Source organism: Oryza glaberrima, chromosome 12, assembly GCF_000147395.1.
Source record: "Oryza glaberrima chromosome 12, OglaRS2, whole genome shotgun sequence".
NCBI classification, from domain to species: domain Eukaryota; kingdom Viridiplantae; phylum Streptophyta; class Magnoliopsida; order Poales; family Poaceae; genus Oryza; species Oryza glaberrima.
In genome coordinates, this window is record NC_068337.1 from 24,664,699 (window position 1) to 24,679,949 (window position 15,251).

Consider the following 15,251-nt stretch of genomic DNA (forward strand, 5'->3'; position numbering starts at 1 on the left):
GTGCGAATCAGGCCGTGCAGAAAAAGAGAGAAAAGAAAACCAGTCTAAAAAGAAAGAGAGAAGAAAGAACAAACACAAGGAACAGATTCATCATCATTTAGTTAGGATTAAGTGATATGTATGAAAACCGAGGTCTTTTACGACGCTTGAAAGGTACCTAGGTACCTTCTATCAACGGTCCAGATAAAGAGTTTTTTTTACCGTCCAAGGCCGGTACCAAATTCCTAGACCCGATCCAACAGCTGGTAGAGTTTGGTATCGCGAGATACCAATTCTGTCCTTGGTACAGTACCGACCTAAGAACTAAGGTGGAAAGGCAAAAATATAATTTCACGTGCAATAGATGGATGGGAGTCAAGTGGATAGTGTGATAGGGTTCCCACCAACGCCACCGCCGCCGCCTGGAGTGTGTCGACCTACTCCGTGCGGCGCCGCGAAGAACTCCGCCTCGTCCGCCCCTCACCGCTAGGAAGTACGTACTCATCTTCCTCGGCCCCTCGGCACCGAGAATGAATCCTCCTTCTCCATTCGTCGCCGCCAGGAAGGACTACTCCTCCTCAGCCCCTCGGCGCAGGGAAAGAATCCTCAACTCCGCCGCCCCTGCTCACATGCCGTTGGTGCCGGAATTGAGCGCACCACTGCTAATTTTCTCTCCCAATCCTATCCATCCCGGATTGAACGGTCGGATGAGTTTTGGCACCGACCGGTACCAGTACCAGGCGGTACAACTTGCTGGACAGTAAACATGCTCCCAGATAAATCCCAAGCACCGTAGAAAATCTCATGAAAACCACGTAAGTTCATCCGTGCAATCAAGAATTGAAGATGGGGGATCAGTACGTAACTGCACGCTAAATATTCCTACATTTCAACCAGATTAAATTAAGCTGGAGAGCAATTGAACCGAAGACCATTGGAGTGTGATACATATAGGAGTATATATGTAGGATGATTCATCCAAAATGAACTTATGACATAGTACAATTCATCAGCGAGAAACTAACTAACAATTGGTTTATTCATTTGCAACATGCATACTGCAAGAAGAAGAATTGAAGACTATTGATTAATTAGCAGTGGTGGTGTTGTCACAACAGCGAAAGCCACCCCTGCTGATCTTGCCCTTCCCGGCCGTCGTAGTCGACGTGCTCTTCTTCGGCGCCGCCGTGGTGGCGCGGGGCAGCAGCGGCGCCGCCTCGCTGACGACGACGACGTCCCGGCTCCTGGGAGGGTGGTCGTCGTCGTCGTCCGTGGGGAACTCGACGCAGGAGCAGCGCTCCAGCGACGCGAAGAAGGCGGCGGCGAGGCACCCGGCAGCTCGGCCCAGCGGGCGGCTTCCGCAGCTTTGGCCCAGGTGGGCGTGGGCGCCTCCGCGGTTGAAGGAGAAGGACGCGCACCGCGGCGAGGAGGTGGCGGCGCGCATCGGCATATTGATCGATACTAGTGGAGTGGAGTGGAGTGGTGAGTCACCTTGGCTTGGATCGATTCTTGCGCGCGAATATATCGATCGATCAAAGATAGATCATCCTAGGCCTAACTATTATGGTTTGACGGTTTTGTTGATTTGTAATCCAAATTTATTTACACATATATAGAGACCAGCTTCTGCCAGAGTGAAGCGAAAGCTCATCATTGGAGGCTTGGGCCGGAGCGAAGCGTAGGGTATCGTTATCCTTTTAACGTTTCACCTTCATATATATATATTTCTTGTAAGCCGCCGTTCGGTGCTGTAATCTTATCCCAATATAATGAAGATATTTTTGTTGACTGACGTCCGTGTCTTCTGTGATTGATCTATCATTGTTTATCGTTTATTTGCCTAACGTTTCCTAACAGGTTTTGCCCTTGTTATCGATCGGATCGGATCGCCGTCGACGTCAACCAGTGAGTCTCTTCTCCGGCCGTTGGCCGCACTGATCGATCCGGTAGCTTTGTTTGTGGCGGGCGGCGGACAGCGAGAGCGCAGTGGAGTGACGACGGCTACCCACCAGTCGTCATCATCTTTTGCTCTTGCTAGCTCCAGATAAAGATGATGACGACTGGTGAGTAGTGGCCGTGGCCATCGGCGAGAAGGACGGCGATTCCCTTTCCTTGTGGGGAAGACGGAGGATCCAACACCAAACACGGCATATATGCAAAGGAAATACGGGACCGCTATATATGCTACCATTAACCAAAGGGGTTCTTTTAAAAAATTCCTAGCACAATCAAAATGGGCTTCACGTATGTCGCATTACCATTTCGGCCCAACAAAAACAGGCCTCTTGTAGGTTAGAAACCCGTACCGGCCCAAACATTTCGCCCGCACGTCGCATTACCGACTTACAGTTCAGGCCCAATTTATATGGGCTGCACGGATACAACCAACATGGGCCTTCCCTTCCAGTGCAACAAGAATGGGCCAAACTTGTGACAGGGCTTGGACCAAGATGGGGGTTTGAAGGACCAAGAATGGGCCTTTTCAATATTGATCGATCTGGTTCTGTGGTGCTAGAATTATAGCTAGAAAAATCTATGTGATTTAACGCTAGTCAATAATAAAGTGGAGTTGGGGATTTGTTTCATCACCTTATTTCTTATTTTAATTTATTTTCATCTTTAACAAAATTTTGGATGTGTGTCTTATGATTGAAGGCGGAGATACAATCTATTTTCATTATTAAAAAATAATACATGTTTGACGATTGATTGATAGAAAATTTTGAGATGCAGAGCTTACTGGTGAACCGCTGAAGCAAACATATACCAGTAGCAATTTGTGTAGAAGTCGTCTTGTAAAAATAAAATGCGTGGTAGGGCATAAAAGCCCAGGCATGCATCGCATTTGTTGATATGCAGGAATAGGGATCGATGGATGGAAAGAGATGCCGGGATTCCCCTGTCGGCCGGCAACAATCCTCTACTATTAATTCGTTCGTCAACTGAACCTGAATGGATATCTGAATGGTTGTTCAATCCCATCCATCCAAGATTCAGGCCAGCTCTGAGCTCCTCTATTTCATCTAGTGCATGCAATGCACTGGCTGCAGTACTTATATATGCATCTGTCTGAGGTTCTCTTTTCTCATTTGGAGGGGATCAAATCAAAACACAATGAAACAGAGGAGTATACAGTTAGAAAGAGCATGAAAAGTTGGTTTATGTCTGCAATCAAATTCAAGCAGGGATCGCAACCACTTTACTTTGCCAAAGAAACTACTTTAATACTTCTCTTCCTGTACGTGTGAAAGAGCAGAAACTACGTTCTACTACTTTACTACTACGAACAAAATCATCCAGCTTCCTTTCCAGCATGCACCTGACCTCGCGATCGAATCAATTCGATCGGCCGATGCATCCATCGATCAATCCATGTCGCTAGTTCAAACCGTTTACACCTAACATATACTCCCTCCGTATTTTAATGTATGACGCCATTGACTTTTTATCTAATGTTTAACCATTCATCTTGTTTAAATATTTTGTACAAATATGAAAATATTTATGTCATGCTTAAAGAACTGAATCAAGTCACAATAAAATAAATGATAATCACATAAATTTTTTTAAATAAGACGAATGATCAAACGTTGGATAAAAAATCAACGGCGTCATACATTAAAATATGAAAGTAGTATTAGATGGACATGAAATGATGTTGAGCTTACTGGTAGCTTTAGCTTATTATTGTTAGCAAGTGTCCCTAGCTGTTGCTATTGCAAATGTGGTGGTGGTGCGAGACAGCCATCTGCCGGCCGGCCATGACAAGAGAAAGTTACGTATGGAGTATCACGGATGCATGCTCATGCTGGGGCCTTTGCTACCACTGCCTCTTCTTCCTCTCAAGTCCTAGCTTCCCAGCTTTCTAGTTTTGAGAGCCTGTTCCGAAAGTTTTTGATAGCTGCAGATTTTCAAATTCAGAAGGTTCCTCAAATAATCTAGCTTTCCGTTCAGATTCTAAGAAGTTGTAGTTGTAGAATTCAAAAATTAAACTAACAATCAAAAGCCAAGTTTCCCAGCTTTTCTAGATTCTCAGAATTTGGCGACCAACTAGTTGTTTCTCAGAATCTTAAAGCTTCTCCAAACATGACTATATACTCCTCGTTGGGGATGGGCTCAGAGCGCGCGATTACATCATCTTGGTAACTAACCGAGGGAGTGTTTGAGAGAAGGAGAAAAGAGAAAATGCATAAAACAAAGTGAACCACTAACGCATGATTAATTGAGTATTAATTATTTTTAACTTAAAAATAGATTAGTATGATTTTTAAAAGCAACTTTTCTATATAAGGTTGTCATCGGTTGGCCAATTACGGATAATACGCCAAATGTTTGGCGTATTGTGAAAAAAAAATTTGGGTTAAAACTTTTATATATGTGTTTTTTTACTTCAAGCTAAAAAAAGAAACTACGAAAAATAAACCTCAAAATCAACTTTTGGTATCGGCATATAACTTATACTAAGACAAAAAAGATGTGACCCTAAATTTTTTACAAACAACACATCTTTTAATAGTTTAGAAAACGTCCACGTGAAAAAACAAGGTGAATTTTCTCTCACAATCATTTGTGGACGAACGCAACCAAGTCTTAATAAAGCTTCTATTATCTAAAAATAGACTCCTCTCCTCTCCAAGCCAATTTAGCTTCCATTGCACCACCTCCCTCCCTCCCTCCATCCATCCATCCATCTCTCTTACCACTTACCAACAATGGCCACCATGGCTCCAAGGCTGCTCATCGTCGTCGTCTCCGTCCTCTTCACCGCCGGCATAATCGCCTCCGCCGTTGCCGCGCGCGACCTCACCGCCGACCCGGCCGGCCAGGCCCCGCCGGCCTACGACTTCGGCATCCCGGCAGGCTTCTTCGTCCCCGGCACCAACAACCCGTACAACGGCGATCCTGCAGCGTGGGCAGCTGGGTACGGCAGCGCCGCCGCCGCCGCCGCTGGATCCGGCGCCGGCGCCGGCGACGTCGGCGGGTTCGGGAATGGTGGGGCGGAGGCGCCGTCGATGGTTTGCTCCGACAAGGGGCCATGCAACGGCAAGAAGCTGACCTGCCCGAAGAAGTGCTTCGTCTCCTTCAGCCGCTCCGGCAATGGCTACGCCGCCGGCGGTGGCGGCGGCGGCTGCTCCTTCGACTGCTCGACCAAGTGCGAAGCTACCTGCTGATCATTTTACTACTTCATTTCCTCACCCATCGAATCCAAGGCCTCCTCTTGCATCAGCTCAATACTTCATCTATACACATCATCATCAGCTGATGATACCGCTCCAGATATCTATCTATCTATCTAATCTACAGGTTTGGTGCTTGCTTGCTAATGTCTACTACGTACCCATCTTAATCTGCTTAATTAATCGGTGCAAAATATATTTCTACCTATATATGTTCTTAACTAATCCTGCATATATATTCTGGAAAACGGACATGCACATCTGTTTTTATTACTTGTTCGAATGCTGCATGTACGTGTTTTCATTACCTCTACTACAGAGACTACTACTTGTGTGTGTAACCGTACCTATAAACTTGTACTCCATCACGTAATGATGAATGAATAAAGGAGCGTGTCATATTTGTAACCCGTGTTGTATCTGCGACTTGTGTTGTAAATTGTTATGATGGAGGAGAATATAATACCTCATGTTTGCCTAACCCTGCCTGCAAAACGCCACCCGTCTCAATGTTTGTTGTCAGCCGCTCTTTCAGATCTCATAACTCAAAATTGCCGGTAAGTACATATATATGCATCTTAATTCAAGCTATTTCAGTGGTCCACCAAATGATGAATCTTTTGCTGTAAGTTTTCATGCTTGCCTTCTTTTACTGTCAAAACTAGATGTATGTATCTAAAAGGGTATTTTCATGGTAAAGAGTAGATGTGTTTCACAAGTGCAGGCAAGACTGAGTTACCCATTAATTCCAACAACATGCTCACAAAGAATTGAAGGCAACTCGCAACTCATCAGAAAAAATCAATGTGAAAAGTGTTCAGAAACTATCCTATCAACTTCTTCTGCCCATCATGAGGTTAACTCACAACTCCAACTCTCATCACGAAGATCAAGAGCTCATCAGGTATCGATTCATCAGTCGCTCATGACCTCACTTCCATCTGAATGCTCAGAAGCATCAGTAACACCCCCCAGATCTTCACCCTCCCCACTGGTTTCCATATCATCAACTTCAGACTCTTCATCATCAGTATCCTTGTCCTCATAAATTATCGGCGGGGATCCTTCTTCCTCTCCGGATCCATCATCGTCAATCTGGGAGATACATACTTTCAGTTATGGATTTGCAATGCTCAAAATGATGGCACTTGCTGGTGGGGTAAAAGTAAAACTTACCTCACTGAAAAGATAATCTAGACAGGTAGACAACTGCAGCGATGATTTGAAGGTCGATGTTCTTGCATCAATTAGCTGAGAGAAATGCAATCGGTAATAGTAAAATCCAAAAATAAACATGAGCACATGACTTATAATTGTTATTATGTCTCCACTAGTGCACTAAAAGCTGACATATTCACAGTAATTTTGACATCCACAAATTCCAAGGGGCTGTATAGCCTAGATGCAGACATCCTGATGCACATCACTAAAGGAGGTTGTAAGTGGTGCATACGGAGACAACTCTTTATGCAGTACAGGCCATACTTTGCTGCTAATGCTATAGGTATGTAAACTCTCAGAGGTATGTTGCATATATATGGAAATAATCCCACGAGTCAGAAAGAATATGCAGTCGGTAACACTAACATTCAAAACAAAAATGACCTGCAATCTGTCTCTTCATGTCTGAGCGATAGCGTGCATACTGATACATTCAAGATAATAATTGGCGCTAAACAGGTTACTTGAGAATACGGTGCTTAGATATCCAGAGGCTAGTATCATTCAGGAGGCCACCATCTGGTATAGGTAAAGAAAGCTCTCAACTTCACTTCACGTGGGGCAGTAAAGTTCTAAATCGATCACCAGGAAATGATGTGCTGGTTTTTCAAAAAAATATTTGTTGCTCCAAAGGATATAAAGGAAAAACATATTTTAAACAACTCACATGATAGAGTGAGTTGAGAAGAAGCTCAATTACTGAACAATATCCTTCACATAAATGTAGCTAATTACTACCTATGCAATCAGAATTAATAAATACTCACATGATAGAGTGAGTTGAGCAGAAGCAGAGAAGACTCCTGAGAAACTATGCTACTCATGTGTTGTCTGAGCAAACTTTGCAGCCATGGGAGCAAGGAAACCAGCACTGCACCCCTGACAAAGGGGAAAAATGGAAAACATAAGACCTCTACGTCAAAATATAACCAAATAATCTTGGCAGTATGTAAATATAATAATTGTTTGAGTAGCCCATGAAAATCCAGTCAAACATAGATGCAGAAAAAAGAATTGAAGCTCTCCTTTTTTTCATGTCTACTGATGAATTACATAATAACCCGAATTGTATATCCTAAGCCCATCTTCTTTGTACTGAATTGCAAAAGTGCGTCTAACGAATTATCCTACCTCGATTGCATAAGCAATATGAAGAACTTGAGAAGCTTCACAGCGTCTGCTGGTGTAAGAAGTGATATTGAATTAACAATGACCTGCACAGAAACCAACACTGAAATTATCAGATTTGATGACCAAATTGCATCAAGGATTAGTCAATGTTAACTTATAACATCTCTCAATAACAGGTAAGAATTAGTGATTAACACTAGCAGAGCAAGTGATGAATCAAATCATATTTCAGTACCACGAAAATCTGGCGATATAGCCGAATGCAGTGCAAGTGAAACGGCAGGCAAGCATCGCATTGCATCATTGCAAGAAGGGAAAACCATGACGATACCTTGTGGTCTTTATTGTACAAGCAATTGAGCAAGGATGCGTGGTCATCAGCCCGCAGAGCCTGCTTGAGCAAGACGTGAACCGAGTCCGCGCTCGGCGGCATCACCACGGGGAGTGGCTGCTCCTGGGTAGCTTCACCTGCTGTCCCGTCGCCTCCTCCGTTGAGCAGATTCAGGGTGGCCAGCTTTTCCTCCATGGTGGGTTCGTCAAGATTATACTCCGGATTAGCACCACTGTCGTTGATTGCATCTGAAACATGTTCACCAAGGGCAAGTTGCTAAAATTTTGGCATAGTTGCCAAGATTTCTTATATAGTTAACAAAATTTGGCAGCAAACTAAATGTAGCAACTTTTTTGGCAACTTTACCAAAATTCGGTAAGGTTGAAAATGGCATCAAAGTGAACAGGCCCCAAGCATATGAATCATGCTGTCACCAATGGCTGTTCAGAGAGCTCGCGTTTATCTGTGCCAGCGGCTAGCCTAGACAAGCAGGGAAAAAACCAAGAACTGAGGAACAGGGTTACCTGATGGCAGGGGAGCGCCCGGGGCAGGTTGCCTCCGGCGGGGCCGGCGAGTGAGGTCCATCCGCTTACTTCAGCACGCAGCTGGCGTCGGCGCCGGTGGAGACAAGCGAAGCGAGAGAGCAGCGGCGGCGGCGGCGGCGGCGGAAGAAGAGAGAGAGGGGAAGAGAGAGAGATGAAGGAAGTGCAAGGCCGCACGGATGGGCCGGAATACGGCCCAGCCCATCCTATCTCCAGACATTTTTTATATTTCTTCCTATCCTTTTTTTTTCTAATTTTCTTTTCGTGTAATTCTTTTGCACGTTCGCGAATAATTTTCTTCCAAATAGTAGCTGCTTATACTGGCATTCCTGTCTACCTTTTCAAGCATGCTCATTTTCTCATTTTCAGAGGTTTTGTTTCCAAAAACATTTTTACTGAAAGAATTTGAGGCTGGCTAGGAACACCAACAGTCCAATGCCTATGGTTGACATAGGAGTACACGCAAGTACGCAACTCGCGGCAGGTGAAGCAAATTAATCATCCGAACATGCTCAACAACTATCACAAGGAAGAATTAGCATTTAGTTCATCATTCCAACAACATTTCTTCTCCATCTGGAGCAAATAAAAGCCATCATTCCTGCGTCTCGCATGCTAAAATCACCACAAGCTTACTGGACAGTCTGGGCTGAATGTTGTAAGAATCCATATCTCAAACAGGATGTCAAAGTTGCCATTAACCTATGCTTCAGTTCTAATTCTTCCGAAGAAGACGCCGTTCTCCATACTCCCACCATGAATTCAAGCCTAATGCCAAGTACTAGTACTGCATATGCACAAAATTGCAGCTGAGCTACTAGTTAAACTGTCTCTAAACCAACAAAAAAGGGCTTCGGGTCACTCGGCATTACTCAGTTCTTCAGGTCCATCGCCTCCCTGAGAGCAAATCTCCATTAGAACATCCAACACAATGATATCAAAGCACAACTTACAATGCACAAATACCAGTGGACTAGTGGTGAGAATCTCTTACCAGAACAGTTTGTCCATCTCATCACTTTCAGGATCCAACTCTATACCATGGGTCAACGCCACGCAAGCTTTCTCATAATCCTAATGAAGGACAAAATGCGCATATGGTCAGCCAAATGAGATGGTAGTTAGTTAGCAATGAGAATGGAATGGTGAATTGAAGTTTTTTTTATGCTGCACCTTCTCAAGCATTAGAGCTTCTCCTAGCCGATGGTAGGCTTCCGACAACTTCGGGTGATGTTTTGCGCATGTGGTTGCATCTTTCACAGCCTTTTTTCCCTCACCCATGCGAAGCCAGCAAAGACACCTCTTTAGAAGAGTTGTGGCATCACAAGGATCAACTTCCAGTGCCTGCGGTGAACCAAACAGTATCTGTCAAATATAGTGTTGCTGCCACATCCAAAAATTTAATTGTCACAAAGTTACATTTCTCATTTATCTCAGATAGAGTTGAACCCATAGTGAAATTCACATATCAACAAGAACTTAAAACTGTAGATGGCATAGCAATTATATTACAGAATTCCTAGAAGATATATCATCCCACATAACTGCTGTTGCTCAACTCATACTGAATCATCAAAATAACTACTCGAAGGAGACACTGTTTCGTAGTACATATACTTTGTGCACAAAGCTCATGATGATTTTATATCAAAAAATCATTGCTTATCCTGTAAAAAAGGTATAACTGCTGATTTTTTGAATCCATGAAATGGAAGAAAGCTGCATCTTATTGACAATTCAAGGAAACAGAAAATTTTGCATTGAGTTGAATGAAAAGAAGTGATGAGCTCATGGCACTAGTCTTTCAGCATAGTAGCATTCTAATAGTCGATGCACTATTTAAGTAGATAGAAGAATGTACCTGTGTGTACCACACTGATGCTTTTTCATAATCCTGCTCATCAAATGCTTCATTCCCTTTTTGTTTCAGGTCAGACATTTTCATGTTAACGTAATCATCATCCTGTTCAATTTATAACAGCATGAGTCAGACAGATTCAGAGGTCTAATGTGACAAAATGCAATGTAACAAGTAAAAGGGGGTGTTTATTGATAAACCCTGTTTCTCTATTGTTAGGTCTGATGAACAAGCTACGAGCTATTGTTAACTTTGGGTCAAAACTAATACAAACTATCCTGCTGCTGAGAACAAGGTGGCATGTTGCCTGCAATGGGTACAAACAATTGTGGTTCCTTGTGTCAAAACAGGGTTTGAGACCCCGCTGGTAATCCACCATTTTTACCAGTGATCCTGGGAAACCTGATGTGTATCAGTATCTAGAAAAGCATGTACCAATCCCCCTCACCAGGTATCAATTCAGGGAAGCAAATTTAATATAGAAACAAGCTTCCTTCATCTTCTTTTTGCAAGAAAAATAAAACAAGCCCACATGAAGAAAGCTAAAGAGAGCAACCAGACGCTAGCAAGTATGGGCAACTGCTATAGTAACATACCTCTAGCTTCTTGCGTTCCAGATTGGCATAAGTAATTACCCCATCAACGCTCCAGTCAGCAACAGTTGGAATTGGGTTGGTCAAAGGAAATAGAATCTCAACATCTTCCCTTGTACCATACACAGCAGCCAGCTCTATTGGCATTCTACCATGCTGTTTGGCAAACGAATAAAGCTTTATAAAGTCATATTGGAGATCAGAGAAAGGTAAGACGATGCTTCCTTCCAATAACGCTAATTTAGGAATTAACTTTGCTCCACCAAGGCACATCACTAAATGATGTAATGCCACCACATAAATGACTGATGAATATGGAATAGTACTTGTTTTATCAATAATTTTTTCAAAATTGCTACCATCAGTTCTTGTTGTCCTAAACTTTTTAAACATGTTGCCATTAGAAAAGACCAATTAGCATTATGCTCACCGACTATTAATTATCTCTATGCACCTGACCAACAAAAAAAGCTAAATGAAAATGAAAACAGGGAATTTAGCAGGCTTGTGTCAACTCTAGAAGCAGATGATAGTGGTCTGCGAAACACACCACAGAATGGTGTACACATGTCTCACAAATCAAATCACACTATTCAACTGATGCTCAAATGCTCCAAATCTTTTGCATAATCTTGTTTCCGAAAGAAAAAAGAATTTCCTATAACCAAAAAATGTGAACTTTCGATGCTCTATAACCAATTTTGCCTAGTATCTTTTACAAATAAGCGTGTACCACATATGTGAATTTTCAGGAATACATTTCATTGTTCCATACTAGTGATGCATATCAATGCCACAGGCCTAAAATCATTGAAGCTACAAACTCAATCTGCTGATAGTGATGGTGCGATAAGCAAAACAGAAGGCTCACCGTGTCAGGACAATTTGGGTTTGCTCCAGCCTTCAACAACAACTTTATAGCTTCAGTTAATCCACTCCCTGCAGCTCTCGCCAGGGGGTTGTTTGTAGCATTTACATCAGCTCCAGCCTACAAATGTTTATGTATAATACAAAATGATTATACATTTTCTTCACATAACTTGATGATTATAACAGCTCTAGCCATATATAGTATCAGTTATTTAGCCTTATCCTATTGCAGCAGTCCAAAGGAGAAAATATTGTACCTGGATCAATAGCTTCACACAAGGTAAGGAAGTAGTGAATAACGCCGCAGATAAAGGTGTTGCTTGAGAAGAAGGCATAACCTTGTTGGGCTGGAAAAGAAAGAAACTTATTATCATACATTATGACAGTTCCTAGAGAAAGAGATAATTTAATAAAGTTGTTTGTGTTTCTTCCGTTGTTCCTATTGATTATTCAGTGGAGTAGTTGTTAATGTGTGGATCACGGCTCAGCCAGACCTGGGCTAGCTCAGTGCTCACACATCAATAACCAAAATGAGAGTAAGGATGGAACAGTGGGAGGAAATAGTAAGCCCCAACGTAAGAAAAGTATAAGCATCGTACATCTGCTTGGTGCTCCAACAAAATCTTCACAGTACTTTCATATCCTTTAATAGCAGCAAAATGCAGAGGTGTCCCATGATCTGATTTGCCATCAACATGAGCTCCTCTAGAAAGCAGCAATTTTACTATTTCAGTCCTCCCTGAACAATCACATAAAAAAATTGAAAGTCACTGATGTATGAGAGAAACAATTTGGGGGCAGACAAGTTTGAGAAGCCAGAGCAAAGAGGCAATTTAACACTTAACTGCTTAACTGGAGGATAATAAAAGAAAAAGACAAACCAGTCCTAAATAACACACAAAAAGAGCAGTTCACTCTTGGAGGAACATGTTTCAGTGGCTAGAACAAAACACACACACACAAAAAGAAACCCTGGCAGCAGGTTGATAAATAAATATGAGATTTATGAAGTAGAAACAGTCCAACAGTTATACTAGGATGAATGGTAAAGTGCAGATAATCTATGATGATGTGAATGATATATTTTAACATTTTCTTATGATGAATTAATATGTGTAGGCTGATGAACATGAAAAGTGTACATCAGCAAGGTCTATATCACTTATAGCAACACCTGTAAAAACAAAATGCGTCAGGAAATGCTGCATTAGGCTTGCTTTGTTGTACATTTGCTAGACGCTAAGGTCCCCATCAGTTGCTTACAACTTATTATAAGCCGTAACAGCTTATTAGCAATTAAAAAATGTTGTGCGAAAAAAACTTTTGTATATATATTCTTAGCGACTTAAAAGTCAAAGCTGAAAAAAAAAAACTATGTTGAAAAAAAAACATCAAAATCAAATTAAAAATCAAGTTTTAAAGTTCAGATTTTGGCTTTAGCTTATAAGCCATAGGGCAAACAATGAGGCCCTTACAGTATTGTCTGCATTTTTCTCCACATTCAACGTAAGGTTGCTCATCATGACAGAATACAGATTGTATGTAGCAGGGAATCCTACAAGAAGATAGGATATTCCCCTAATAAATCCAAGGGCATAATGCTGTTCCACTGAACGGGATTGGGTTGAAGCAGTATTCCGAATGACACATAGTATGCCGGGTAGTACAGCATAACTCAGATTGTTCTTTTGTAATAAAAACAAAAAAAGAAAAAGAAGAAGTTGAACTAAACCTGAGGATTGGTTTCCCCTGTTTATACCTTTCTTTGCAGCTGAATGAAGAAAAGTGATGTTTCCTTCACGTTCATGATGGATATCAGCACCATGATCAATGAGATACCTGACAGAGGGCAGGTCCCCACCGGCAATGGCTCGCTCGAGGGGAGTCTTCCTACCTAGCGTGGCAAGGCAATGAAAACCAGATTCACAATAACATTGAGACATCCAGCTGAAATAGCTAGCTAGTACTCCTAGTTGGCGAAGAGGACAAAAGGAAGCAGAAGAGGAGGATGGATCTTGACATGCACCTGGAGTGGTGTCCGGCTTGTTGACGTCCATGTTGGCCACCTCGAGCAAGTAGCGGTAGACGTGCAGGCTTCTGGCGGCGTGCAGCGCGTTCATGCCGTGGAAGGCCGTGCGCGCCACGGTGGCCGCGATCCCCTCCCCGTCGTCGTCCAGCGTCGCGGCGATCTCTGATTGAGCACAACAGCAAGCAAGCAAGTCTCGTTCTATCACTTCCATGAGCGGAATCGAGAAGCCCGAAAAAGATTTTTAAAAAAGATTATTTTTTTTGTTTTGTTTTCTTGCATGTACAAGTACAGGTGTTCAGGGGTGGCGAGGAAGAGAAGTGTACCCTTGATGCGGCGGAGGTTGCCGTCGTGGGCGGCGAGGAGCAAGGTGGCCTCCGCGGGCCAGCTGTCCTGATCTGCGCGTGAATGGCAGGCAAAGGGATCGAGGAGGAGGAGGAAGAGATTAGATTAAGAATAAAGAATGAAGAGAAGAAGACATGATGAATGCAGCGCAATACCGTCGCCGAGAAGCTTCTCGAAGAGGTCGGGCAGCGACATGATGCCGTCCATGGCTAGGCTAGGGTTTCGTTTGTTGCTGCTGCGGCTGGGTTGTGTTTGGGTTGGGGAAAGGAGGAGAGAAGGGAAGAATGGTCCAAGAATTGAAGAAGAAGAAGAAGAAGAAGAAGCGCTTCTCTGCTGCAACTCTGCAAGTGCAGAGAGAGCAGAGAAAGAGAGAGAGAGAGGCGAGGAGGCGGGAAGTGATCGATCGAGTGGGGTCCCACTCCCAGACGCAGAGGCAGAGGAAGTGGAGCAATGGCGGGTCGACATGGCAGCCCCCACTCCCCGGCTTTTTTCTGCTCCGATTCTCCCCATCTTTTTCCATGTCTTTGCCTCCTCCTCCTCCTCTCCTATCCTCTTCTTGGCTTCTTGCTTGTTCATCCTGCACACCACACTAGCAGTGGAGTAAAACTGTAAAAAGTATTTCAGATCTTTGATTTTTGCTTGGTGGTGAGAGATAAATAAAAGACAAGTCGTCTGCAACCCTGCATCAATAACCTCCATACAGATAAACAAACTGGGCCTTGAGTAGTTCCCAATTTTTTTTTCCAAAAAAGTCGTATCGAATCTTTGAACACATACATGCAGCATTAAATATAGATTAAAAAATTTAATTACATAGTTTACATGGAAATCAAGAGAGGAATCTTTTGAGTCTAATTAGTTCATGATTAGTCATAAGTGTTACAATAACCCATATGTGCTAATGACGGATTATTTAGGCTTAATAAATTCCTCGCAGTTTCCAGGCGAGTTATGAAATTAGTTTTTTCATTCGTGTCAAAAACCACTTCTGACATCCGATCAAACATCCGATGTGGCACTCAAAAATTTTCTTTTCGCAAACTAAACACACCTTGGGCCTCCTAGCAGCAGAATTACTACTAGTACTCCAGTATGTAAATCATTCTAAGGCCGACTTCTTTTGTAGATTATTTTTACCGATTAACTGTACCTAAAACGAGAAACATGATTATTAACTA

The 15,251-nt window shown here is 42.8% G+C and overlaps 4 protein-coding genes across 4 annotated transcripts; 1 reads left to right on the forward strand and 3 right to left on the reverse strand.

The window, feature by feature from the left end:
- Window positions 1-963: 963 nt before the first annotated feature.
- On the reverse strand, window positions 964-1,591 carry LOC127757843 (uncharacterized). Its single transcript, XM_052283426.1, has one exon. It carries the CDS (start codon window positions 1,427-1,429, stop codon window positions 1,067-1,069), a length of 363 nt encoding a protein of 120 aa, XP_052139386.1. The 5' UTR covers window positions 1,430-1,591; the 3' UTR covers window positions 964-1,066.
- A 3,017-nt stretch (window positions 1,592-4,608) lies between these two features.
- Window positions 4,609-5,637, forward strand: LOC127757084 (uncharacterized). Its single transcript, XM_052282508.1, has one exon. It carries the CDS (start codon window positions 4,692-4,694, stop codon window positions 5,148-5,150), a length of 459 nt encoding a protein of 152 aa, XP_052138468.1. The 5' UTR covers window positions 4,609-4,691; the 3' UTR covers window positions 5,151-5,637.
- A 238-nt stretch (window positions 5,638-5,875) lies between these two features.
- On the reverse strand, window positions 5,876-8,563 carry LOC127757083 (uncharacterized). Its single transcript, XM_052282507.1, has 6 exons — window positions 8,364-8,563; window positions 7,840-8,087; window positions 7,509-7,591; window positions 7,145-7,256; window positions 6,333-6,407; window positions 5,876-6,251 (listed from the first exon to the last, which is right to left on the reverse strand). Exons 1-6 carry the CDS (start codon window positions 8,422-8,424, stop codon window positions 6,072-6,074), a joined length of 759 nt encoding a protein of 252 aa, XP_052138467.1. The 5' UTR covers window positions 8,425-8,563; the 3' UTR covers window positions 5,876-6,071.
- A 291-nt stretch (window positions 8,564-8,854) lies between these two features.
- On the reverse strand, window positions 8,855-14,527 carry LOC127757081 (uncharacterized). The gene is made up of 12 exons (XM_052282506.1): window positions 14,229-14,527; window positions 14,055-14,126; window positions 13,729-13,893; window positions 13,462-13,596; window positions 12,302-12,441; window positions 11,960-12,049; window positions 11,704-11,820; window positions 10,836-10,988; window positions 10,243-10,344; window positions 9,555-9,725; window positions 9,376-9,455; window positions 8,855-9,278 (listed from the first exon to the last, which is right to left on the reverse strand). The coding sequence occupies exons 1-12, from the start codon at window positions 14,278-14,280 to the stop codon at window positions 9,254-9,256; spliced, it is 1,302 nt and encodes a 433-aa protein (XP_052138466.1). The 5' UTR covers window positions 14,281-14,527; the 3' UTR covers window positions 8,855-9,253.
- Window positions 14,528-15,251: the final 724 nt, after the last annotated feature.

Bases quoted from the DNA above. Each gene is read 5' to 3' on its own strand.
- LOC127757083 (XM_052282507.1), bottom strand. From the start codon at position 8,424: ATGGACCTCACTCGCCGGCCCCGCCGGAGGCAACCTGCCCCGGGCGCT. The intron at 7,592-7,839 runs GTATCGTCATGG...GTTTCTGTGCAG, and splicing joins TGTACAATAAAGACCACAAG to GTCATTGTTAATTCAATATC. The intron at 7,257-7,508 runs GTAGGATAATTC...CCCCTTTGTCAG, and splicing joins ATATTGCTTATGCAATCGAG to GGGTGCAGTGCTGGTTTCCT.
- LOC127757084 (XM_052282508.1), top strand. From the start codon at position 4,692: ATGGCCACCATGGCTCCAAGGCTGCTCATCGTCGTCGTCTCCGTCCTC.
- LOC127757843 (XM_052283426.1), bottom strand. From the start codon at position 1,429: ATGCCGATGCGCGCCGCCACCTCCTCGCCGCGGTGCGCGTCCTTCTCC.
- LOC127757081 (XM_052282506.1), bottom strand. From the start codon at position 14,280: ATGGACGGCATCATGTCGCTGCCCGACCTCTTCGAGAAGCTTCTCGGC. The intron at 10,989-11,703 runs GTGAGCCTTCTG...TTTGCCAAACAG, and splicing joins ACCCAAATTGTCCTGACACG to CATGGTAGAATGCCAATAGA. The intron at 9,726-10,242 runs GTACATTCTTCT...GGTTCACCGCAG, and splicing joins CATCAGTGTGGTACACACAG to GCACTGGAAGTTGATCCTTG.